Source organism: Nycticebus coucang, chromosome 21, assembly GCF_027406575.1.
Source record: "Nycticebus coucang isolate mNycCou1 chromosome 21, mNycCou1.pri, whole genome shotgun sequence".
Taxonomy (NCBI): Eukaryota; Metazoa; Chordata; class Mammalia; order Primates; family Lorisidae; genus Nycticebus; species Nycticebus coucang.
Window position 1 is genome coordinate 22,780,470 of NC_069800.1, and position 27,403 is coordinate 22,807,872.

Here is a 27,403-nt window from a genome sequence, read left to right on the forward strand (position 1 = left end):
TGCAGAAACTCTTTAACTTGATCAGGTCTCATGTATTAATATTTTTGTTGTTGTGATTGCTTTTAGGGTCTTCTTCATAAATTCCTTGTCTAAGCCATTATCTATAAGAATATTTTTTAATATTTTTTCTAGAATTCTTATAGTTTCCTGTCTTAGGTTTAAGTCTGTTATCCATTGTACGTTAATTTTTGTGAGTGGTGAGAGGTGTGGTCCTGTTTAGTCCTTTCCATGTGGCTGTCCAGTTCTCCCAGCACCATTTACTGAATAGGGATTCTTTCCTCCAATGTATGTCTTCTGTCTGCTTTGTCAAAGATCAGACGGCAGTGCGAGAATGGTTTCATATCTGGATTCTCTGTCCTGATCCATAAGTCTAGGTCTCTATTTTTTATGCTATTTTGATTACTGTAGCCTTGAAGTCTAACTTTGAAGCTGGTAAAGTGTGCCTCCAGCTTTGTTCTTTCTTTCTTTATTTTTTTAAATTTCAGGTTAATGTGAGGGTACAAACAACTAGGTTGCAGCTTTGTTCTTATTACATTAGATTGCATTGGCTATTCAGGGTATTTTTGGATTCCATATGAAGCATAGAGCTATTTTTTCAAGATTTGCAAAATATGATGTTGGTATTTTAATGGAAATTGCATTGTATCTGTAAATCGCTTTGGGTAGTATGGACATTTTGATAATAATGCTTCTGCCAATCCATGAACATGGTATGTTTTTCTATGTGATTAGGTCCTCTGAAAATTCTTGCAAATTTCTTTTCTCAATGTTTTGTAGTTCTCCCTATAGAGATCTTTCACCTACTTTGTTAAATATATTCCAAAGTGTTTCATTTTCTTTTATGCTACTGTGAAGAATACTGTCTTTGACTTGATTCTCAGCTTGACTCTTTTAGCATATATGAAAGCTACTGATTTGTGTACATTGATTTTGTTAACTCAGACATTGCTGTACTTATTAATCAATCTCAAAATCAATTCTTGGTTGAGTCTTTGGGGGTTTCTAGGTATAATATTATATCATCAACAAAGAGAAATAGCTTTGTCTCTTCTTTCCCCACGTAGATGCCATTGATATTCTTCTCTTATCTGATTGCTTTGGCTAAGACTTTCAGTAGCACTGTGTTGAATACTTTCTGGTTCCTATTCTAAGTGGGAATGCTTTCAGTGGTTCTCTGTTCAATAAGATGTTGGCTATGGGTTTGGCATAGATGGTTTCTATCATACTTCAAAATGATAGAAGTATTTTCTTAATCTATTTTCTTAAGTGTTCTTATCAAAAACAGGTGCTGAATTTTGTCAAGTGCTTTTTTCTGCATCTATAGAGAGGATCATATGGTCTTTGTTTTCTTCTATTTATATGGTGAATTACATTTATAGATTTGTGTATATTGAACCAACCTTGCATCTTAGGGATGAAGCCTATCTTGTCATTATGAATTATTTTTTTGATGTGCAGCTGAATTCTGTCTGGTAAGAGTATACTCAGAATTTTATAGTCATTAGAGAGATATTAGTCTGTAGTTTTCTTTTTTTGTTATATCTTTTCCTGGTTTTGGTATCTAGGCGATACTTGCTTCATAGAGTAATGTGGGGAGGGTTCCTTTCGTCTCAATGTTATGGAATAGTTTCTGCAATGCATGTACCAGTTCTTCTTTGAAGATTTCGAAGAATTGTGTTAAACCGTCTGGTCCAGGCTTTTTTGTTGGAAGATTTTTTATTGTTGCTTCAATTTTGTTACTTGACATTAGTCTGTTCAGGAGTTTTGGTTCTTCTGGTTGAGTCTGGGAAGGGTTGTGATTCTTTCTTTCTTTTTCTTTTTTTTTGTGCAGTTTTTGGCCGGGGCTGGGTTTAAACCCACCACCTCCAGCATATGGGGCCGGCGCCCTACTGCTTTGAGCCACATGAGCTGCACGGAAGATGGTGTGATTCTAAGAATTTGTCCATTTCCTCTACATTTTCAAGTTTATGGGCATGGAGATTTTTGTAGTATTCAGTGATGATGTTTGATATTTCCATATCTGTTGTCATTTTTGATTGACAAGGTTTTTATTACAAACCTTACTTTTTGTTTCTGGTTAATCTGGACAAAGGCTTGTCAATTTTGTTTATCTTTTCAAAGAACCAATTTTTTGCTTCATTAATTTTCTATGTGGCTGTTTTGTTCTCAATTTCATTTAATTCTGTTCTGATCTTGGTTATTTCTTTTCTTCTCCTGGATTTGGGATTGGTTGTTCTTCCTTTTCCAGCTCTTTGACATGATCCCTTAGATTGTTAAATTGTAATCACTATGATTTTTGGATGTGAGCATTTAAGGCAATTAGTTTCCCTTTCACGACTGCTTTTATAGTATCTCATAGGTTTTGATAGCTTGTGCCTAACTGTTATTTGTTTCCAAGAATTTTTTGATTTCCATTTTATCTCCTGCCTGACCCAACTACTATTCATCAGTAAGTTGTTTAGTTTTTATTACTTACAGCGGGTATGAGCATTCCCAATGGAATTGATTTCTAATTTTATTCCACTGTGGTCTGAGAAGATGCATGGCATAATTTCTATTTTTTTTTTTTTAATTTGTTGAGACATGTTCTGTGATCTGAACCTTTGTTCTAGCATATGGTTGATCTTGGAGAGTGATCCATGGCTTATTGAGCAGAATGTGTATTTAGTATTACTGGGATGGGATGTTCTGTAAATGTCTGATTGGGTTCCAAATGTTCAAGAGTTGTGTTTAAGTCCAATGTTTCTTAGTTTAATTTCTGCTTGGAAAATCTGTCCAGTTCTGTCAGTTCTGTTAGTGCTGAGGTGCCCAGCTATTGTGGTGTTGGTGTTAATGATTTTGTTTAGATTAAGTAGGGCTTGCATTATAAATCTGAGAGCACCTAAGTTTGGTGTACAAATATTTAGGATCGATATTTGTTCTTGTTGAATTGTTCTCTTGACCAACACATAATGCCCTTTTTTGTCTTTCTTTATTTCTGTTGCTTTGAAATCACTGGTGTCTGTGATAAGAATTGTAACTCACATCATCTTTTGGTTTTTATTTGCAAAGAATATTGTTTTTCATCCCTCCACCCTGAATCTAGATGTGTTCTTGGGAGATTAAATGCATTTCCTGAAGATAGCAAATGTTTGACTTGTATTTTTTTTAATTCATTTAGCTAATCTATGTCTCTGTAGTGAGGAATTCAAGCCATTCACATTTTTTGAGAGAATCGAAAAGTAGGGTGTTTTTCTGTTCATCCTCTTGTGCAGAGCTCTATTTTGTTTTACCTCTTGGGCCATTATGGCATCTAGGCTTTGACTTCTAGTTTCTGGGTAGTTTTATACTGGTAAGAGTCTATTGCGCTGATCTGTGTATAATGCAGGTCTGAGTACTTCTTGCAGGGCAGGCCTAATTGTGGCAAATTTCCTCAAAAGTTTACTTATCAGGAAAATATTTAATTTTTTCATCAAATATGAAACAGTTTTGCAGGATACAAAATCCTAGGCTGGCAGTTGTGCTATTTAAGAAGTTTCAAGATAGGGACCAATTCCCTTCTGGCTTGTAGGGTTTCTACAAGAAATCACTTGTAACCTGATGGGTTACCCTTATAGGTCAGATGTTGCTTTACGCCTAGAATATTTTTTCATTTTGACTTTAGCCAGGTTAATACAGTTTGTCTTGGAGATGCTGTATTTGAATTGTGTCTTCCTGGAGTTTGATGTCTGTCTAGTATCTGGATGTCTGAATTTCTGGCGATGTTTAGGAAATTTTCGATAATATTATCTTCAACTATAGTTTCCAAGCTTTGGGGGCTCTCTTCTTCTCCCTCAGGGATACCTATAATTCAAATGTTTGTATGCTTTGCATAGTCCTATATCTTTCTATTTCTTGCCTTTATTCTCTTCTTTTCTGCCTCTTTAAATTACTGGGTTAGCTGAAGAGCCTTATCATCAAGCACTGAGATGCTTTCTTCTCCATGGTTTAATCTGTTGCTGAAACTTTCTACTGTGTTTTGAAACTCCCTGTATGCTTTTTTTCAATTCTGTAAACTCCATTATATCTTTCATAATTTTATCCAGATCTTTGGTGACTTTTTCATTAATTTTATTTCCTAAAACAGGAAATAAATAAGGCTTCTTTTACTGGTTTTCCACTTTCTGTTCAATTCTGTTCATCTTATTTGCCACCCATTTCTGTAATTTCAACAATACCTTTATGGTTGGAATTCTGTGCTCTAGCTCCACCCGTGGGGGCATATTGATATGTTCTGATTTTTCACGTTGCCAGTGTTCTTTTGCTAATTTCTCCTTATCGTTGTTTCTTTTTTTCAACTTTGGGCCAAAGGGTTAGAATGTTTCCAAATCCTAGTTGGAGATTCCTGCTGGATTCAGATAAGGAGTGGTCACTAGATGGTGCTCTAGTATCAGTGGTAACAGCAACAGCTGGATGTGATTTTTCTGTTCACTGAGCACCTTGCTTTATCCAGCTCTCAGCAAACAGGGAACTTAAGGTTGGGGAGGTTTTGAAGGGGGTTTGAACCTTGGGGTAGAACTTGTGGCACTGAGGGGACTGAGACAGACAGTCTGAACAGGACCTGGAGTCCAGAAGGAGGGCTGTGGGGGACAGGGGAAAGGCTAATCCAACCTGGATGATGGAGCTGAGGGACCAGCTGACAGGCAGCTTTTTATGCCTGGATGGCAAAGTCTGAGCTGGCCGTGTGGCAGGCTGAACCACATGGTTTTTTTGGGACCACTGGAAGCTGTGTCAGGCAGGGCTGATATGGGTCCCTATAGCTCCAGGGTCACAGAGGTCGCTGTGTTCCTCTGGACTTGCTGACACAGGGTGGTCACCTGCTATCTCCCCATCATTGGTAGTCTGCCAAGCCCTGTCCTTGCTAGTTCCTGGGCCCAGATCCCCCTGCAGTCTATGTGGAAAGTGCCTGGATTCAGGTCCCTGCGTATGGCTCAGAGAAGCTGCAAGATGATATGTTCCCACCTCAATCCACTGCAGGCCTGGTGTGGAGAACCCAGTAGTTAGGGGCCCCAGCTGTTTCCTGTTCCCCTCTTCACCCACAGTCTGGTGAGATAGCTCTGCACAGAATTCAGGTCAGTCCCCAGACCAACCGAGCAAGGGGCTGTATTGGATGTTTCAGGCCTCCTGGTAGCCCAGATCTCATAGCACACCTTGCACACAGTCTCTACTTTGGCAATATATCTCTCCACATCACCTGTTTCTTTTATTTTCTTTTGTTGTCCACTCTTGGTGTCTTATGTTGATTCTCTGTAATTTTCCAAAGCTTTTTCTGTGTGGAGCCATCCAAGTGGCAGCTGTTGTCAGTACTTTCCCCTGATTTTGCTGAGAGGCTATTGGGAGGCTGTTTCTGTCCTATCATTTTTTTCTCCCTCATGACTGTTTGATGATCAGTAATATCTAGTGACCAGGAAAGCTCAGAAATCTTCTTTTCTCACACATCCAAATAAAACAAAATATTTTCCAAAGTTAAAAAAAAAAAAAAAAAAAAAAAACCTTTAACTGGTGTATATTGTTCAATCACTTTTTTGTCCCAAGAGTAGTATAATCAAGACAGATTCCTACTGTAGTTCTTTCTGTGTCTGCTTTCTTTTCTCAAAATCATAAATAATGTTCTCATTATATCAGAAATGCAGTTTCAGTTAAATACTATTGCCACTGGATGGAGTTTCCTGAAGCCATTACTGAGCCTTTCCTCTTGACGAATACATCAATTACCAGAGCCCTAGTGGGCTGTGTCCAATGAGTAAAGAACAGGACAGTTTTGAGATTTATCATTTGCTTACTGATTGGTGAGTAGAGTTGGAGAATCTCAGGCAGGAAGAAACTTCCAGAATCCTCTCCTGTGACCTTGTTACAGGTGCATTGTCCATAAATAGTTTGATATTCTTAACCTTCAAGAAAGGAGCTTAATTTCAGTTCCCTCGACTGTGGGTGGAACCTTAGAGACTCGCTTCCAATGGACAAGAAAATGGCAGTGATGACCCTGTACAATTTCTGAGATGAGGTCAAAAAAGGCATTGTGGCTTCCTCCTTCCTCTCTCTTGTTGAGCACTCACTCTGGGCAAGACTGTCATGTTGTGAGAACACTCAAGCAGCATGATGTGGAGGCTTACGTGGCAAAAATCTGTACCCTTTTTTTAATAGCCAGTCCTAAGGAGCTGGGGCTTCCTACCAATAGCCTAGAGATGTGAGTGAGCCTCTGGATGACAGCAGTCCTGAACAACATGTTGACTGAAACCTCACGGGAGACCCTGCGAAAGAACTATCCAATGACGCCACTCGTGAATTTCTGACCCACAGAAGCTGCAAGATAATAAATGTCTCAAGCCACCATGTTTTGGGATAATTTATTATATAGCAATAGACAACTAATAAATCTCTTAAAGTTCTCACTGCCAAATGGATCTCTAGTATGGCTAAAGAACTACAATGACAAATTAAGGTGCTTTCTTGCTTCTTTAGGCAGCTCTTTCAGATTTCAGTTTTCTTCATTGGGTCTAGTTCTCTTTTCTGGAAGCCTCTGGGACAAATATGATCAATACCGTCTTACATTGCAGTCCCTGGTCACCCTTTTCACAGTGTGTCCTGTACTCCATTTGTATCCCTACTGCCACCTGTGTGTGTTCTCTCTCTCTCTATGATACATCTGCACGTGGCCCAGAGAACCTAACCACGGGTCCCAAGCCAGGCAGACAGCAAAGAAGACAACTGCCCCGAAGCAGAAAGGCCATAATGAGAACTCACTTGCAGAGCCACACTAATTCCAGGGTCAGTGGTCAATGTCAGAGTGACATTAGTGTATGTAATTAGTTACTGTGTCTAAGCTAAACATCGAATAACTTTCTGTGTATCCTAAAGTAAAACCAAAACATATCTCTTACCATTGCTCTCATGCTTTACTTTTAATTTTTCAGGGAATACACGCACACATACCTTGACCTCTGTTGGTAAATTTTCTACAGTTAGATGGAAACTACCTACCTTGAGGGGTAAACACCCTTCCCCGTCTGACCTTTCAATGTTATTTCCAACTAGACCCTTTCTTTCCAATTTTATTTTATTTTTTTAATTGACAGATAATTGTACATATTCATGGAGCCCAGCTAATCCTTCTTTTCCTTCTCTCAATCTCAGCATCCCACATTCTGGCCACTCCAACTTGCATAGTCTTCCAGAGTCATGTTTTTGTCTCCAATACACATGCTATTGCATATATTAGAAATATATTAGGATCAAGTCCTCTGGAAGCCATTTCTCCTAGGTGATTTTTTCCTTCCTTGGGCTGTTAGCACCATGGCATCCGTAACTGTGTACAATGCAATTGGCCTTCCTTATAACACTTTCCCTGACACATATCCTAATCATGTTTTAAAATGTCTACCCCTTATCCTAGACCAGCACTTCTTATTGTTTTTTTTCCCAAACCTAGTTATTTGAGAGGAATAAATCATAGGTATTTGACCACCTTGTGACACATATACAGTGGGTTCCAAGGGTTTGAAGTATCTTGACATTAGAAAATTCCACTGCTTCTAAGAATCACCCCCACCAGACTGTGAGCTATTTGAGGGTGGAGACTGTGTCATATCTGCTTTGTGCTAACTTTCATAGGCTCCCATTAATTGTTGAACAAATGAAATAGTGCCAGATAGAGTTTCCTTATTGATTATCTAGCAGAAATTTTAAAAGAAGTTGACTACTCTTCCAGAAAAATGAAATGTCACCAAAAACATCCTCATATGCTTTTAAAAAAAAAACAAAACAAAAAAACCCCCACAAATAATATGGTTTGGAAATGTTGGATAATGATGAGTGTCTAGGAACAAGAAGAGTTGGAGACAATGTAAAAGGATCACAGAAGACAGCCTCTGCAAAGAGCCTTGTAAAAAGACAACTTGGATGTGAACATGTTTGCAACGCCCGTCCTGCCACCTCCCACCCCCTCAGATCATAAGATGCTGACAAAGCCTGGCCTACAAATCCCTGATTTAACGCAAAGCAAATGCTTGTCCCTGGAATGAAACAGCTGAAAAGAATTAATTTTCTCTGTGTTTAGAGGAACAAAAAAGCCAATATATTTTTACCTGCTAAAGTACAATTACATGTGTTTTCCAGCCCTCTACAGAAGTGCTTTACTGAGGCTGCTGTATGTAGTGTGTTTAATAAATGTGTAAACAAAGGCACTATCTTACAATGGAAGAAAAGTCTTTACCATGTTAAGCTTGTGACTAGGTACAATTAATTAGAGTATATGTAAATATGTAGCATAAATAGCCCATCTCTATATATGGATACATTTCTTTTTTTTTTGTACCTTGCACCCCACCTGCTGATGAGAGTCTGGTAGACCCTGTGATGTTCAGGGTTCCTGCTTGCAGTGGTCAGTAGGAAGCAGTATGTATGATTATCAATGAGAAACAGACTCCATATATTTAAGGACAAGCTTAAACAATCAGGCATAGGAGGCCTATGTTTCTGTCCAGTGGCCTCTGTGCCAAGCTTGTGTTAGAGCCCTTCATTCTAAACAGACTTCCAGTTCGTCCAGAGCCTGATGATGTGATGAGCACACATGGTGATTGTTACCTTGCATTAAGTTAACCTCACCTTACTCAGAGAATAGCTGCAGATTCTTATGTCTCCAGGAATGTGTTCATGGTTCTGATAATTCACTTTGGTACATGATACACTCTCTGTTTGTTCAGCTACGTCTTTATCTCTGTTTTTTTCATATTTTACTATGAAATGTTTCATATATTTTTAAAAGAAGGATGTAATAAATTTGTAAGTAATAAAGGATAATGATGAAAAAGAACACCTGTGGACCTGCCACCCAGCCTAAGAAATTGCCCATCACCCATATCGTTGAAGCCCCCATGTGGGCCTCTCTGATCTTACTACTCTGCTTTCTCCCCCTCTTTTACTTTCTGCTTACTCCTTGCTTTTCCTTAAAGCTTTATTCACATATTTATATATCCCTAGATGATACATTGGTTAGTTTTACTTGATTTTTAACTTTATATAAGTGACGTGTGATATGATTTATCCTATGAGAACTTTTCCATTTTCTTACATAATTACCTAAAAGGATAATAAGTTCTTTTATCATTTTAGCTTTATGAAATCAAACTGTTTTGCAGTTGCTAATTAGAACTTAAATGTGGTATTTTCCCTTCCCTTCAGAACAGGCTAAGTTCTTTATCAAATACTTTTTTTTATGTCATTGTTACCAAAACATGCTGTGGTTTAAAAATAAAAAAACATTAGATTGAATTGTTGCTTCCTAGAACATTAAAAAGATAAAAGGTCATTTTACTGTAAGTTAAAATTCCAAACCTCCTTTGGGTTTTACTGGCATTAAAAATTTGGCGAGCACATATAAACACGTGAACTTCAAAGGAACTTCATTCTTAGAGCACCAGCAATATCACTTATTTCCAGTACATGGCACATGCCACTGTGAGCACTTACAATGAAGCATTTCTGCTGGGTTCACAAGACCATAAAAGTAACCGTCAAAGGGAAGGCAAATTGGCTTTAACGCCGGTAGTCAAAAAGAAGTACTTATGGAGGTGTGTCTGACATTAATAACTTTATCTCATAAATGGAATTAAGACGTTTTTCTATACGTTGGTTCATTATCATGTTTGGAAGCTCATTTCTTTAGTGCCTCAGCAATGCTTGGAATGGTTCCACCCACACTGTGGTCTTAAGTGATTGGGAGGCATTTTAGTTCTTAGTTAAGGATCAGACAGAAAAAAGAAAATTAGGTAACTCAGATGCAAAGTGAATAAGGCAGACATGATAAACTTTAAACTTTTCAATGATTGAGAATAGCGTTCATATGTTGAAATAGTGCCGTGATTAGTATTTTCAGGATTCATTTTCATTTTTACAGCACAGGGAAGTTGATTACAAGTAGCTATAATCTACTTTTTTAACAAAACTTTTATTCCTTTACATATCAATAATCTACTCTTTAATAATTGGAAATAGATGTTTATGTATAATTTTCTTGTTCACCTTAAGTATATATAATCAATAATTATTATTTTGGGGCCACAGAGTTTTTCATCTAAAGCATAGAATACAAAGATTTATGAGTAGAATTCTAGTGATTATGTAATTCTTGCATGTATTGCTGTAGTTCTTTTAACACTCTCAGGAAAACATTTTGACAGATTTTATAGTCAATTTTCATCTGTTCAAAAGGTAATAGAGATCACTATTAGATCTCTAATAGAGAGCATGAAATAAATCATAAAAAACCTGTTGAATGAATAAAATCATGTTTCAATAAAACTTGTTTTACTGAATGGTTTTCTATTCACCAGAGAACTTCTACGTCCCAGCTAGTATTCCCTTATTTCTGGCAGTTTTTAATACAATAAAAGGATAAAACAGGAAGAGAATTGAAATGTCCTTCAGGGCTTATATTACTATTTGACCCACATCCTTCTCTTTTCAGTCAGCATCCTTCTTTAGTCTTGAACAAATCTGAATGAGCCTTGAAAAGAGGGAATAATTATGCTCTTGGCTTAGCATAACTGGAATTCTATAGAACTCTATCTCCCTTGCTCCCCAGACAGTTCAGTGCTGAAAGGTTTTTAGGGAAGCACGCCAACTCAACGTTATTTCATGGCCATAATGGGCCAAACATTATCCAAATCTTATGGATTCCCTGTCAAGACAATAAAGTATCCTTGAGTATATGTATGTGTGTGTGTGAGTAAATGAATAAAAATGAATCCCCTCCTGGGGGAAAAATCGACAGAAATAAGAGGAGGCAATGTATAGTTCTTCATTCTTCCCATTTAAAAATGAATTTCTCTTTATTCAATAAGGAGTAACTTAGATACTGTGCATAATGTCCTAGGGTATGCCATTCAACCTAAGGCTAAGGAGTGGCAGCTAACTTGGCAACTGCCCAGTCCAAGACGGTTCTGATTTTAGAGTTCTGTTTTCTTTGCAAGAAAGTCTGGGATGTGAAGCCAAGCAGAGAGGTTTTAAATGAGTACAGGAGCCAGTGCAGCTGGGGGTTGTTAACAACAATTGAGGACAATGTATTTTTTTAAGGGGATGGCGGTAGCCGAGGGCTTCTTTCTGGTCAGAAAAAATAATCCATTTGGATAGAAAAAACTTACTTGCAACCTGGTAAGGAAAATTTGTTTTGTTTGACTTAATTTAAACAGGATGACGTGTGGATGATTTTGCAGTTTTTGGCCGGGACCGGGTTTGAACCTGCCACCTCTGGTAAATGGGGCTGGCACCCTAATTCTTGAGTCACAGGCACTGCCCTGGATGATTTTGAAAGAGAAAAAAGTATCCTAAGGGAAGCACAACATAAGGGGTAGCTTGTAGCTCTAATATCACTGGTGAAGGTAGAGATTTAAATGCCACCAGGGGCAAAGTCTTGCACTAGGGCTAAGGATTGCCTCCTATGGCGGAGCGCTAGGGGGCCTGAAGTAGAACCACTCTTGGGCTTTTTATCCAGGGGTGAATTAACTTGTTCCAAAGCATCAAATACAACTTTGTGGGAAGGCTAGCCTCTAAGATTGTATACAAGTCCATCCTGGCTGTCCCTATAATGCCATTTGCACATTATTATCAAAGAACACATATGTAGTTCCTTTTTACCTAATCCACTCTCTGGCTCTGGAGTAGGATCAGTAGTGTGTGATGTGTCCAGAAGTCACTGGTGAAAAAGAATCCTGCCAAATCCCTGTGCCCATTTTTCACATATCAGAGCTACTCGGGAGCTTATTTTGATGGGTATTTAATATGTTCTCATGGGAATCTTTTCATGGTTCTAAGCATTTCTAATTGTCTCACAGATCCCTGGAGTTTGGCCTTCTGAAAAACATAAGCCTTTTTTGAATGAATAGTTGAGTGTATAAACAGTTACTGGCAACTACCAAAGGAAAATGGTCATTACTGAAAGGTTAGGAGCTTCTATAAACAGAAATGAATTTGTGCTTGACCACACCAAGGACTGTTAACAGGCAGCACTCGGATGTGTCACTCCAGGCTGTTCACTTGCCTTGCATGTTGCCTGAGTTCATGGTCCCTTATGTATAATTATACATGGAAAAATCTCAGTATTATGAAGTAGGTTTGCCGTATTATTAAAAACATTTTTTAATATTATTACTCTAAACTTCAATTTTTAGTATATAGACTAGTTTCATATTCCTCAAAATCAGGAAACAAATTATAGAATTCTAGGTATCACTGATGGTATTGGATAGTTAATCCTCATTGTTCTGGGTTCTGTATTTGTTAATTTGCCTACTGGCTAAAATTTATTTGAATCCCCAAACCAGTATTTTTGGTACTTTTATAGTCAATTGTGAACATGCACAGAGTGGTGAAAATTTTGAGTTGCCTGATGTGCACATTCCCAGCTGAGATAAACAAAGCAATGCTCTGCCTTCTTGCAAACATACCCTTTTCACTGTCTATTCAGTGCCACATTTTCTACCTTTTTGTTATTTTTGTTGACGATTTTGCTGTTTGAAGTTGCCTCAAGCACAGTGCTGAACAAAGAAATTTATGGGCATGTTACCCAGGATCAGGAAAATGCTAAACCCTTCTTGGTTAGTATTTCATTATAAGGAAATCCTATACATAATTAATAATTTGTAAAACATACGTATTTTAAAAACTTTCTTTAAGTAGAAACATGCATAAAGTAATAAACACACATATAGACGTGGTCAACATAAGGAACTAGGCTCACTGTACTGATATGTTGTGACCAGAGGCTTGTAGGATCCTAACCCTTCATATCTCCTAAGAGCAGTGTGCCAATTCAATGTTTACCAACATTATAGAACATAACTACCATGAATTATGAGAATGTTTTTCCAGATGGCCATATTCACTGTCATTGTTTGAGCCAGTTCTTTTCTTTCTTTTTTTTTTTTTTTTTTTATTGTTGGGGATTCATTGAAGGTACAATAAGCCAGGTTACACTGATTGCAATTGTTAGGTAAAGTCCCTCTTGCAATCATGTCTTGCCCCCATAAAGTGTGACACACACCAAGGCCCCACCCCACTCCTTCCTTCCCTCTTTCTGTTTCCCCCCCCCATAACCGTAATTGTCATTAATTGTCCTCATATCAAAATTGAGTATATAGGATTCATGCTTCTCCATTCTTGTGATGCTTTACTAAGAATAATGTCTTCCACGTCCATCCAGGTTAATACGAAGGATGTAAAGTCTCCATTTTTTTTAATGGCTGAATAGTATTCCATGGTATACATATACCACAGCTTGTTAATCCATTCCTGGGTTGGTGGGCATTTAGGCTGTTTCCCCATTTTGGCGATTGTAAATTGAGCTGCAATAAACAGTCTAGTACGAATGTCCTTATGATAAAAGGATTTTTTTCCTTCTGGGTAGATGCCCAGTAATGGGATTGCAGGATCAAATGGGAGGTCTAGGTTGAGTGCTTTGAGGTTTCTCCATACTTCCTTCCAGAAAGGTTGTACTAGTTTGCAGTCCCACCAGCAGTGTAAAAGTGTTCCCTTCTCTCCACATCCACGCCAGCATCTGCAGTTTTGAGATTTTGTGATGTGGGCCATTCTCACTGGGGTTAGATGATATCTCAGGGTTGTTTTGATTTGCATTTCTCTAATATATAGAGATGATGAACATTTTTTCATGTGTTTGTTAGCCATTCATCTGTCGTCTTTAGAGAAAGTTCTATTCATGTCTCTTGCCCACTGATATATGGGATTGTTGGCTTTTTTCATGTGGATTAATTTGAGTTCTCTATAGATCCTAGTTATCAAGCTTTTGTCTGATTGAAAATATGCAAATATCCTTTCCCATTGTGTAGGTTGTCTCTTTGCTTTGGTTATTGTCTCCTTAGCTGTACAGAAGCTTTTCAGTTTAATGAAGTCCCATTTGTTTATTTTTGTTGTTGTTGCAATTGCCATGGCAGTCTTCATCATGAAGTCTTTCCCCAGGCCAATATCTTCCAGTGTTTTTCCTACGCTTTCTTTGAGGATTTTTATTGTTTCATGCCTTAAATTTCAGTCCTTTATCCATCTTGAATCAATATTTGTGAGTGGGGAAAGGTGTGGGTCCAGTTTCAGTCTTTTGAATGTAGACATCCAGTTCTCCCAACACCATTTATTGAATAGGGAGTCTTTCCCCCAAGGTATGTTCTTGTTTGGTTTCTCGAAGATTAGGTGGTTGTAAGATGTTAGTTTCATTTCTTGGTTTTCAATTTGATTCCAAGTGTCTATGTCTCTGTTTTTGTGCCAGTACCATGCTGTCTTGACCACTATGGCTTTGTAGTACAGACTAAAATCTGGTATGCTGATGCCCCCAGCTTTATTTTTGTTACAGAGAACTGCCTTAGCTATACGGGGTTTTTTCCGGTTCCATACAAAACGCAGAATCATTTTTTCCAAATCTTGAAAGTACGACATTGGTATTTTGATAGGAATGGCATTGAATAGGTAGATTGCTTTGGGAAGTATAGACATTTTAACAATGTTGATTCTTCCCATCCATGAGCATGGTATGTTCTTCCATTTGTTAATATCCTCTACTGTTTCCTTTCTGAGGATTTCATAGTTTTCTTTATAGAGTTCCTTCACCTCCTTCATTAGGTATATTCCTAGGTATTTCATTTTCTTTGAAACTATGGTGAAGGGAGTTGTGTCCTTAATTAGCTTCTCATCTTGACTGTTATTGGTGTATACAAAGGCTACTGACTTGTGGACATTGATTTTATATCCTGAAACATTACTGTATTTTTTGATGACTTCTAGGAGTGTTGTAGTTGAGTGTTTGGGGTTCTCTAAGTATAAGATCATGTGGTCAGGAAAGAGGGAGAGTTTGACCTCCTCTGCTCCCATTTGGATTCCCTTTATTTCCTTGTCTTGCCTAATTGTATTGGCTAGAGCTTCCAGCACTATGTTGAATGGTAAAGGTGACAGAGGACAACCTTGTCTGGTTCCAGTTCTAAGAGGAAAAGCTTTCAGTTTTACTCCATTCAGTAAAATATTAGCTGTGGGTTTGTCATAGATAGCTTCAATCAGTTTTAGAAATGTGCCACCTATGCCTATACTCTTCAGTGTTCTAATTAGAAAAGGATGCTGGATTTTATCAAATGCTTTTTCTGCATCTATTGAGAGGATCATGTGATCTTTATTTTTGCCTCTGTTAAGATGGTGGATAACGTTTATAGACTTGCGTATGTTAAACCAGTCTTGCATCCCTGGGATGAAGCCTACTTGATCATGATGAATGACTTTTTTGATGATAAGCTGTAATCTATTGGCTAGGATTTTGTTGAGAATTTTTGCATCTATGTTCATGAGTGAGATTGGTCTGAAATTCTCCTTTTTGTTTGGGTCTTTTCCTGGTTTTGGTATCAGGGTGATGTTTGCTTCATAGAATGTGTTGGGGAAGATTCCTTCTTCCTCAATTTTTTGGAATAATTTCTGCAGTACAGGAATAAGCTCTTCCTTGAAGGTTTGATAGAATTCTGGAATGAAGCCATCTGGACCAGGGCATTTTTTGGGTAGAAGATTTTTTTATTGTTTCTTTGATCTCAGTGCTTGAAATTGGTCTGTTCAGGAGCTCTATTTCTTCCTGGCTGAGTCTAGGGAGAGGGTGTGATTCCAAATATTGATCTATTTCTTTCACATTGTCAAATTTCTGGGCATAGAGTTTCTGGTAGTATTCAGAGATGATGTCTTGTATCTCTGTGGGATCAGTTGTTATTTCACCTTTATCATTTCTGATTGAGGTTACTAGAGATTTTACTTTTCTATTCCTCGTTAGTCTGGCCAATGGTTTATCTATTTTATTTATTTTTTCAAAAAACCAACTCCTTGTTTCATTGATTTTCTGAATGATTCTTTTGTTTTCAATTTCATTGATCTCTGATGTGATTTTCAATATTTCTTTTCTTCTACTGAGTTTAGGCTTAGATTGTTCTTCTTTTTCCAATTCCATAAGATCTCTTGTGAGATTGTTGATGTGCTCTCTTTCTGTTTTTCGAATGTAGGCATCTAAAGCGATGAATTTTCCTCTCAAAACTGCTTTTGCAGTATCCCACAGGTTTTGGTAGCTTGTGTCTTCATTGTTGTTATGCTCAAGGAAGTTAATGATTTCCTGTTTTATTTCTTCCTGCACACACCTGTTATTCAGCAGAAGATTGTTTAATTTCCATGCCTTTGGGTGGGATTGAGCATTTTTGTTAGAGTTGAGTTCCACCTTTAGTGCCTTATGGTCTGAGAAGATACAAGGTAAAATTTCAATTCTTTTGATTCTGTTGATATTTGTTTTGTGTCCCAGGATATGATCAATTTTGGAGAATGTTCCATGGGGTGATGAGAAGAATGTATATTCTTTATCTTTGGGATGGAGTGTTCTATATGCGTCTATCAAGCACAGTTGTTCTAGGGTCTCATTTAAATCTCTTATATCCTTGTTTAATTTCTGTTTAGAGGATCTGTCCAGCTCTGTAAGAGGAGTGTTAAGGTCCCCTGTTATTATGGTATTATCAGATATCGTATTACTCAGACTGAGTAAGGTCTGTTTCAAGAATGTGGGAGCATTTAAATTGGGTGCATAGATACTTAGAATTGAAATGTCTTCTTGTTGTATTTTTCCCTTGACCAATATAAAGTGACCATCTTTGTCTTTTTTGACTTTAGTTGCTTTAAATCCACATGTATCTTAAAATAAGATTGCAACTCCTCTTTTCTTCTGAATTCCATTTGCCTGAAAAATTGTCTTCCAACCCTTGACTCGGAGCTTTAATTTGTCTTTTGAAGCCAGGTGTGTTTCTTGCAGACAGCAAATGGATGGCTTGTGTTTTTTAATCCAGTCAACCAATCTATGTCTCTTCAGTGGGGAATTCAAGCCATTAACATTTATTGAGATAATTGATAAGTGTGGTAGTATTCTATTCGTCTTATTTTGTGAGAGTCCATTGCTTAGTTTTATCTTTTGCATCAGTGTGGAGGTTAGGTTCTGTCCTTTAATTTCTGAGTTCTTACTTTGCTGCTGATCCATTGTGGTGGTCAGAACAGGTTGAAGTATTTCCTGTAGAGCTGGTCTTGTTGTGGCGAATTTCCTCAATGTTTGTATATCCGTAAATGATTTGATTTCTCCATCAATTTTGAAGCTTAGCTTAGCAGGGTACAGAATTCTGGGCTGGAGATTGTTCTGTTTAAGTAGATTAAAGGTAGATGACCATTGTCTTCTTGCTTGGAAAGTTTCATTAGAGAAGTCTGCCGTCACTCTGATGGATTTGCCCCTGTAGGTCAAGTGGTGCTTACTCCTGGCAGCTTGCAGAATCTTTTCTTTTGTCTTGACTTTGGACAGGTTCATCACAATGTGTCTTGGAGAAGCTCGGTTAGAGTTGAGGCGACCTGGGGTCCGATAGCCCTCTGAAAGCAGTGTGTCAGAATCTTTGGTGATATTTGGGAAATTTTCTTTTATAATATTCTCTAGTATGGCTTCCATTCCTCTGGGGCATTCTTCTTCTCATTCTGGAATTCCTGTAACTCGTATGTTAGAACGCTTCATAAAGTCCCATAATTCTGACCGTGAACGTTCTGCTTTCTCTCTCTTCTTTTCTGCCTCTTTTACTATCTGAGTTATCTCAAGAACTTTGTCTTCTACCTCTGAAATTCTTTCTTCTGCATGGTCTAACCTGTTGCTAATACTTTCTATTGCATCTTTAAGTTCCTTAATTGACTGTTTCAGTTCCTTCAGCTCTGCCATATCCGTTTTATATTCTTCACATCATTTATCTCTTAGTTGATTCTGTTTTTGAATTTCCTTTTGGTTGTTTTCAACTTTATTAGCAGTTTCCTTCATTGTTTCCATCATTTGTTTCATTGTTTTCAACATGTGTATTCTAAATTCCCTTTCTGTCATTCCTAACATTTCTTTATAGGTGGAATCCTCTGCAGTAGCTACCTCATGGTCCCTTGGCGGGGTTGTTCTGTACTAGTTCTTCATGTTGCCTGGAGTTTTCTGCTGATTCTTCCTCATGAGTGATTTCTTTTATCTGTTTCCTTGCCCTAATTTTCCTTTCACTTCCTCTTGCTCTTTAGGTTCTCGTGCCTGTGGACTAAGGGTTACAGGACCAGAAGGGTGAGAAGGTTGAAGAGCAAAAAAGGGATGAAAGAAAGGAGGACCGAGTGATAAGAAAAAAAAAGAAAAATAGAGAAAGGAGAGGTGGTGGGTAAAAGGAATATTGACAAAAGGAAGAGAGGCACAGAAAGAGGGAGACGGAGCAATATAGGTGTACAGTAGGGTACTTTGACACAACCTTAAAAAAAAAAAAACCACCTCCTGGGGGTGCCCAGTTGGGTGGTTCCCTTGAGGTCAGCAGCTCTTTGCTAACCTGATCAGACACAGTACCCCACCTCCACCAAGTACAGAGGAAAGACAAAAATGCTATAAATCAAAGCAAAACAAGCAAGCAGAAAACTTTACAGGATAAAATTGGGTGGAAAACCAAATAATAGCAGTAGAAACACTAACAAAAATGAAGTTCTAATTATTGAAATAGGCAGCAATGGGAAATTATAATTAAACTAGAAAAAGTGAGAAAGAAAAAGGATCTGTATGGAAAAGGTTGAACTTAAAAAAGAAAACAACAATCCACAACATCAAAATAAACAAAAAAAAAAAAAACAACCAAAGCAGTATGTATATGTTATTGAATATTGTCTGGGCAACACATGGTCTTCTGGGGTATGAGATGTTAATCACAGTTCTGATACGACTGGAGGCTGCTAGTTTCTCAAACCCCAGCAGGTAGACACCCTAAATCTCTCTTCAGCCCACTTGAAAGGCACTTTGAACTTGTTCACTTACTGAGCAGAAGCTTTCCCAGGAAAGTGCTTGTCGCTGGAATCACTGCCGAAGTGGGTATCCACTTACCCTGTGTGCCAAAACTGGTCTCCCTGTGCCTCCTAGGGTTAGGGCTGCAAGGCGGCTCAGACCCCGCCCTTAGGCTACTTGGTCGCTGGGTTACCAGCTCCCACCCAATTCTAGCTCTGCTACCTTGAGGGCGGAGCTTGCCAGGGCAGATGGCTCACAATGGCTGTCTGTGACCCAGAGCCAAACACTATTAGCTCCGTCTGGCTCAGCGGCTCAGACTGGGGCCCTAGACAAAGGCCAAAGTTCTCCGCACTCCCGCTCAGGCTCTCCCCAAGGCAGTTCAGCTGAGTGCCAAGTCCAAAGACACCAAAACAGTTCACAGGTCAGGCCTTTCTGGTTTGCAGTCTCGCTGCTACTGAACTTACAGTTGAGGGCGGGTTTAGACGGATTGAACACACGCAACTACTTGCCGTTTTTCCTCTGTTTTAGTCCTCCTCTTGGGGTCCAGAAGTCTCTCGCTGACTCCCTGTATCCTCTCAGGGGTGATGATAGGCAGATCCCACCAGCCAGAGATGCCTGGAGTCCTATCTCCCCAGACTCAGGTGCCCAGTTGCAAGGAAGCTGTTACTCGGCTGCCATCTTGCTCCGCCTCGGTGCCAGTTCTTTTCTTTACTCCCAGCTAACACAATGTTATTCGGAACTATCTGTAATCTGATAGTTGAATAATAGTATCTTACGATTTTGATTTGCATTTCTTTTAGAATGAATAATGCAGAACATCTTTTCATATCTTGAGAGCCATTCATATTCCTTTTTGTTCAGATTTTTGCTTTCTTTTTGTATATTTTTTCTTATTGATTTATAGCAGATCTTTACAGATTAAGAAAATTAGCCCTTTGTTTATGCTATGAATTGCAAATATTCCTCCAATTTTGTCATTTATCTCTTGACTTTCTTCCCTCACATGGAAAAAGGAAATACTATAAACATTTTTAAGGTAGTCAAATACAGTAGAAACTCTGTAAGTTAACCAACCAAGAAACTAACAATATATGATGGTGATCAACCCTGCTGTACTGATAGATATATGTATTACATGTCTGGTCTATGACAGTTAGGTCAACTTAACCTTCAGTGTAAGAAGGTGGTCAGCTATCAGATTCTGTATATTAATGTTGGTCGTCTCTTATGGTCTCTGGATTTTGTTACAGTTTTAGAAGCTTTCCTTAAGAGAGATTTAAAATGTTTTAAGAATTGCATTTGGTGTTTGTGTTTGATGTTCGGTGATCTTTCTGTGTTTATAAAGAATTTAATCCTATTCATATATAACACTAATTATAAGTCATTCTTATTGATTCTGAGTAAATTTCAGAGTAATAGAACAATGGAGAACCACAGGTTTGGGAATACAAGAATCCAGCTTGAATTTCCAGTTTGTACACTTTTAAAAACAAACTAAACCGTGCTACTTCCCTTCTCTGAGCTTAGGTTTCCTACCTAGTCTTTGCTGAGTTCCACTACAAAAGACAGTGCCTGGCACATGAGAGATTCTCAGCATTCCTCTCCTGCTTCCCTGAAGGGCTCTACTGAAAAGTAATTCGTTAAATTAACTTATATTACACGTAAACTAAAACTAACAAAATAGTTTCTTTTCAAAACCATTCTATAATTTAAATTCTAGACAGTTCCTTCTGAGTTTCTCAAGCTAGCCTGAACTTATAACTGATGACTATATACTTGTTTGAATTGTTGGTATTAAAGAATAATGTGGCATCATCTTTTTTGGGGGGATAGGGTATTTGAGAACAGTGAAGAATGGATTTCTAGACATTGAGTTACTTTCTTTAAGAACCCCTAAACTCTTTATTTAGAAACCTTATTGAAAACCCTTCAATGTAAAAATAATTAATGAAATCAACATTTTCTTCTTTTGTAAGCCCCAATTTTTTATGTATATTACATTTTCTGAAAGACTACATTGATAGGGAGAATAATGCATTTTTAAAATCACTGAAAGGTCTTTCAAAAAAATAAAGTACATTTGTTTTTATCCATCACTTTCATGATTACATTTTCTATGTTTGCAAGTATTTTTTTTTGGCTTATTCCTTAGCAGTTGTCTCTTTAATATTTGGGGCATGAGGAGAAGGTACAGTTTTAGAAATGCCTTGCTTTTGTATTTGAATACAATTTACTGTCACTACTTTAAGAACTTCAGTAAGACTTGAGTGCCTTTGCTGTATTAAGCAATTTAGAATATCTCAGACCTTGCTCTAGACTTCAAGATTTTTGAAGTTCAAAGCAAATGTGTGTGGAAGGAAAAACATCTGGTGAAAAGAACTTGCTTCGTCGCGTGATGCTCTTTTCCTGCACTCCTCAGTGGACTGTCTGTTGAGCAGGTTGGCAGGTTTGATACTTAATTAATGATGAGGGAATGAGCCGTGTATCTGCGGAACTCCATTCTGCCGCTTACTGCTTCTTCCTTTCCCACATGTCTGGCAGCGCCTGCAGAGTCTAGATCACTGATTCCACAGTTGTGTCTCAACTCAAACACTTTTCATCAGGCTTAATTAGCTCAGTGATAAAAACAGATGGATGGCCTGGGACAGAGGGTTTAGCATTGAGCAATGTAATTATTATCAGAGAATTTTGAAATTTTTGTTGAAGTACATCAAAACTTTTAGACTGTCTTTAAAAAAATCAGAATTTCGAAGGTATGTACTAGAATATGACACTTTTGTGTGTATTCCTACATGTTTGAATTCTTCTTTGTATAAATTTTTACAGATGTAACTTTTTCTCACACTTAACAGAAAAGCTTCAAGAATAGTACAAGGGATACCCGTGATTCCTTTTTTCAGATTCACCTACTGGTTCCATTTTCTTCTGTTTGTTTTTACATCCTCATCCATCCCTCTTCACACACCTAAACATGTCCATTTTTCCCCCTGAACTATTTGAGAGCAAGGTGGGGACATCATATTCCTCTGCTGCTAATACCCTGATGTGTACTTATTAAGGACAGGCCATTGTTCTAAATAATCACTATACAGTTATCAAAATGATAACCTTTAATATTGATATAACACTACCGTCCAACTCATACTCCCTTTTTAAACTTTATCAATTGTGTCAGTAATTGATGTACCTTATAGCATTTCCCCTCACCTCCCCCAAGTCTAGGATATAATCCAAGGTGACACATTGTATTTAGTTGTCATTTCTCCTTTAAACAGGAAGTTTTAAAGAAGTTTTGGGGTTTTTTTGACTTTGTCATTTTTCAAGCATTCAGACCAGTTATTTAGGACAGTGTTGCTGTATCGAGTTTGTTTGGCATTTTCTTATTCAGTTCTGGTCACATATTTTTGTCAGGAATACCACAGAAGTGTTGTGTCTTAAGGTATTTTATCAAAAGAAATATGGTATTGATTTGCGCCTTATTTGATGATGTTAGCTTTATTTATTTGGTGAAATTTGAGTCCTTCAAATGTTTTCACAGTGAATTTACAGTTTCTACTTTTATATTTAATAGGAATTATTTTGAGAGGTACTTTGAAACTAGGTAATAGCTTTTTCCTCTTGAAATTTTCACCTACTAGTTTTAGTAATCATGATGATTTTCTATAATCACTTTATTATTTTTTCTATAATTATTGGTTGGCATTCTAGGAGCTCTGTGTTCTCCTGCATTTATTCATTTATTTTGTTAGATCAGAATGGGCTGATTTGTCCTTGTTTTGTTCAATAGTTAGAATTTATTACTTTCATTATTAATTTTGATGGCACAGTTTCTGCTAGTGGGAGCCCTTTAAACTGACCCTTGCGTCCTTTTCATTAAGTCCCCTTTATTAGAGTATTTCCTTATGTTCTGGCACAATTAGATGTGTTTCAGATGTATTTTATATTATCTCTGTCCCAGGTCTGAAATTGACATTTCTCGGAGGACTCCTCATTCCTTTTCATGGAGAATATTTACTAGTTAAGACCTGATATGTGTGTGTATGCATCGGTGCATGAGCATATGTGTTTCAATAAAGCTGTACTATGGAATATTACATTTACTAAATCATTGTGTACAGTATGTATGAGTGTGTGTGTTTAACATTACAATTTTCAAACAGAAGAGCATTTATTTTACATGTAATAATCATAAGTTTTGACAAGAAAGAAATACATTTTTCATTTCACAGTAAATGGCATTACACAGTTTGGGGTAGTAAATCACTTTGACATTTATGAAGGAGCAAATGGAAAGTGGGGGAACTGAGTGTGTTAAATATAAAGCTATCTTTAACTGTACTGTTAAAAAGCAAGATTTATTTTCCATCTGTGATCTGAATATGCCTATTTGTGTTCTTTTTCACGGCAGTGGAATTTCTGTGGAGCCACACGACGGAAAGCATGTGTGTTGGATATATGTCAGCCCAGGATGGGAAAGCCAAGGTAAGCGGGGAAAAGCTGGGTCATAACCCTAAAACCCTGTAGCCATTGCATAAACCTCTACCCAGCTAAGTTGATATGGATAAAGTTTGTTAGCCTCTTTTGGGGAGTAGCTCTGGAATCATAAAAAGAATCCGATTAAGAACAGTTAACAAACCCAGAGAAAGGCAGCATATCTCTTTTGTTTTTGGTGACAAACTAAGGTGGGATTAGGAAAAATAATTTTTATTATTATTATTATTATTATTTTAACATCTTGCTCCTCTTTGTCCATTCTGAATAAGTGGAAAAGAGAAAACTGGGGCTTAGAAAGGATAAATGGGAGTGAAGCTGATGAGCTGACATGGACAGGTGATTCTGCAAGGGGTATTGGAATAAATAAAGGAAACTGAGGCGAAGTGAGTGTAACCCCTAGAATGCATCCCTGCTTTTTTGATGGAAGAGGCGGCTGAGCTGCTGGCAAGTATGACCTGGCTCACACTCCCGTGTATTCTGACATGTCCTGGCATGGTCTCTTCATTGTCAGAGATCTTTGCCTCTGCATGCCATATGCCTGGGGCACATGTCCTTCAGTGAGTTACAGTAATCACACAGTTATCTGAACACTGTCTCCTCGGCTGCTTGGCTTCCCTGGACTCTTGATGGTTGAGCAAGGGAATAAGAAATATAATTTGTAGATTTTATTTTATATTGGCCTCGTATTCGTCTTGTTCATAAAATTTATAGAAACAAGCTGTGGTGGATAGTGTTTACTTGGCATTAAAGTACCTCAGCTGCAAAGCTGTGAAGTTAGCCAGCATCTTTTTCTAAAGGAAATGAGTTATTTTACACATTTGGAAATAGAAAGTAAGGAAATTTCTGATATAAATTATCTGTTATAGATTGAATCATAAATACAGGATAAATGTAATAATACTTTATTACTCATTTGTCATGTAATACCCATGCAGACTGACATCTGTGTATTATATGACAAACCAGTAGCTTCATAGGGCTTCAGTGAGAACAGTATATAACAGCATTTCATCAGCCATGGATTGGCATGTATTTGTAAAACCATTGCTGAGATTTTGCCTTTTTGTCTCACCCTTACCTGGTACAGTATTCATATTGCATAAGCAAATCTTATTTCATAAGAAAATGAGTAAAGATTGCTTTATTTTATAATCAATGGAAAAGAGAATTGTAATTGCCCATTTTAAAGGTGATAATATAGGTTTAGAGCAGCAGTCTCTAATAGAATTTTCGCTAATGATGTAAACAGTTTATGCTGTCCACCATAGAAGGCATCAGCCACACATGGTTATTGAGCACTTAATGTGGCTAGTTTGATTGAAGAACTGAATTTTAAATTTTACTTAATTTAAACAGTCACAAGTGGCTAGTGGCTACCATATTGAACAGCCCAGATTTAAAGAATGAATGGAAAAATTGTTATTCAAATTAGTATTTTCAAAACATTGTTTTCTTCTGAATTATGAAACAGTTCCCTAATATCAAGCCAGCCCCAAGAGTCCTTGCATAAGAATGGCTTAGAGCCATTTAAGTTTCTCTCACTCCTTATATGTAGATTCTGAAGTAAGACAGTGCCTGAGGTGGACTTCATCACTGAAGCCAGAGCGTTAGATCCTAGGTTACAGACAAGTTACTGAATTTCTTGTGTGGAAATGTTCTTGTTATCCCTGCTGGTGGCCCAGAGAAGACACCTTACTATTTAACATGAAATATGAGTAGTAAAGAGAATGGAGAGTCCTACACTGAGCCCAGAGATGTTTGACCTCCAGCCATATTGCCTGATAACCTGGTAGATATCATTTTCATGCTGTTGGTGAAGTCTTCAGTTGGAAATCTTGACTGGGATACAGCTTCTCATCTTGTCTTACATGTAAATTTTGTTTTTGACCTTCCTTACAGAAAGTTAATTCCTCTTCTCTCCCCTTCTTTCTCTTTTGAGCCTAATAAATATTTTCCAGAAAAACAAACAAACAAAATAAAACAAAAACCACCGAAAAACAAAACCACTAATACTTTGGCTGCTGAATTCTATTGATCAAAAAATCATTTCTTTTGTAATAGAAGCTGGAATTTTATTGCGTTGCAAATAAGACAACGTATAGATGAGAAGCTGAGTTCAAAAGAGAAAGGCAGCTATAGCAAAGCTTGTATCTTTTTTAATCCTTGCGACTGCCTTTCATGGTATCCTGACTTCTATGAAGGAAATGTTGAATGAGTGGCATTATCTATTTAACATCATGATTGTTTGTGAAGCATGCCGTCCCACTATGTTGAGAGCCATGGCTGCAAAATGAAGGAGGAGGCATCTTTAAAAATGTGAATGTTTTTGAATTTAAAATCTACTTTTAAAAAGTTAAACAAAATTTTATCCTGCTTTTCAAAAATGTCCTTCTTTCTGCTTGTTATCCAACTCAGAAACTAAAGTCACTGTCCATTTGAACATTTAATATAAACTAGCTGTGTTTAATAAGTTGAAGCCTTGAATTAAAACTTACCTTAAAAATCATACCGTTTAGAAAAGGCTAGATAATAATAAATATCACTGTGACTAAAATCCATATATAATTTGAATAGAGCTACATTCTTTTTTTAAAGAATGTTCTTGAAATTATATAATTTAATTTCTAAACTCCTTTTGTACCATAAGGTAAAGAGATTTATTTTTATGGTCAAAATTAGGGCATTGATGCTAGTTAGATTTAAAAACCAGATTGCCCATATCCTGGGCAGATAGCAGACAGTCAATGAGTAGTTTTTAATAAATACCCAGTGTGCACGGACTACTGCAATAGAAACAGATATTAAAATGATGGTGGAACTTATTCAAGCATAATAAATGAAATTAGGTTTCTTTTTCTATATAGAGGTCATTTTTTATAACAGTAGTGAAAATACTGTTGTAAAAATTCATCCTTGAAGAGGAGCAGGCTATTTTAAAGTCTTAAAATGTCTCTCTGCGGATTTCTTATTAGTTGCAGGGAAAAAATAATAACTATGATATATAATGGAGAAACCAGGTGACACTTTGAGCTGGTGATCAAAATTAACTCTACTGATGAGGAGCAGATGGATAATATGCGCTTCTAGATATGATAACTTGAGGATACAAGATCACTTGTGTAGTATTGTATCTGGAAGTGTGTAACCTGAACCTAATCTTGGGAAAACATCAGACAGACTTAAAATGAAGAACATTCTCTGAAGTAAAAAAAAAAAAAAAGAGGGACTGTGTTCTTCAAAAACATCACTGTCATAAAAAACAAAGGGTACAGAAATATACTAAATTAAAAAATATAAAAGAGTGTGTCAACTAAATATAATAACTGGTCCCTAGACTAGATTTTATATGGGGAAAATGCTATAGCATTTATAAATGCATTACAAGGTTAGTTTACAAAATTGGAACATGGATAGTAAAAAGTATGTTATAATTATTAAATTTACTGAAGTTGATAACTATGCTGTGGTGTATAGGGAAATATCTTTAGGAGTACACATTGAAGCTAGGGGTAAAGGGTCATTATATATATATAGTACCTTCTTAATTATTCAGAAAAGCGTATGTAGATGGATGAATGGATTGATGAATAGATAGCAAATTACAAAGCAAATGAAGGAAAGTTTAACAAGTTTTAACAAGTTTTACAAGGTGAACCCTGGTAAAGGATGTATAGATGGTTCTTGAATTATTCTGTAAGTTTTAAATTATTTTCAAATTAAAAGTTTCAAAAAAATATAACTCCTAGATATTATGGAATGTTTGGTTAGTTCTTTGGGGCACTTGGTAGGTTGCAGTTCAAAAAATGCCACCTTTGGTTTGTAACCAAGTATGTACACTTGAGTGATTACATTCCCTCAAACTATTGCTGTGTTCTCATTTTGAGTTCCTGACTGGATTGACCAGAGAATATTCAGATAATAATACATCTCTTAAGAATATTTTGTAAAATCTTCCTATAGCAGCAAATCTGTTGTTTTCTAGCTGGATCTAAGAAAGGTTAAGCTTTTTAATTACTAAGATGCTGTCACCTTAGGATGTCTTTCAGAATATTACCCAAGTTTTAG

The 27,403-nt window shown here is 37.1% G+C and overlaps 1 protein-coding gene across 6 annotated transcripts in view; it reads left to right on the plus strand.

Moving 5' to 3' along the window:
- Positions 1-27,403, plus strand: part of TASP1 (taspase 1) — a 393,334-nt gene that overhangs the window by 339,123 nt on the left and 26,808 nt on the right. For 5 of the 6 annotated variants that reach the window (XM_053574174.1, XM_053574176.1, XM_053574178.1 and 2 more), the window contains one exon: positions 23,253-23,326. In XM_053574174.1, the coding sequence (XP_053430149.1) occupies positions 23,253-23,326 (74 nt within the window). Of the gene's footprint in view, positions 1-6,162; positions 6,328-23,252; positions 23,327-27,403 lie in introns of those variants that run through there. The other variant, XM_053574179.1, reaches the window with a different exon arrangement.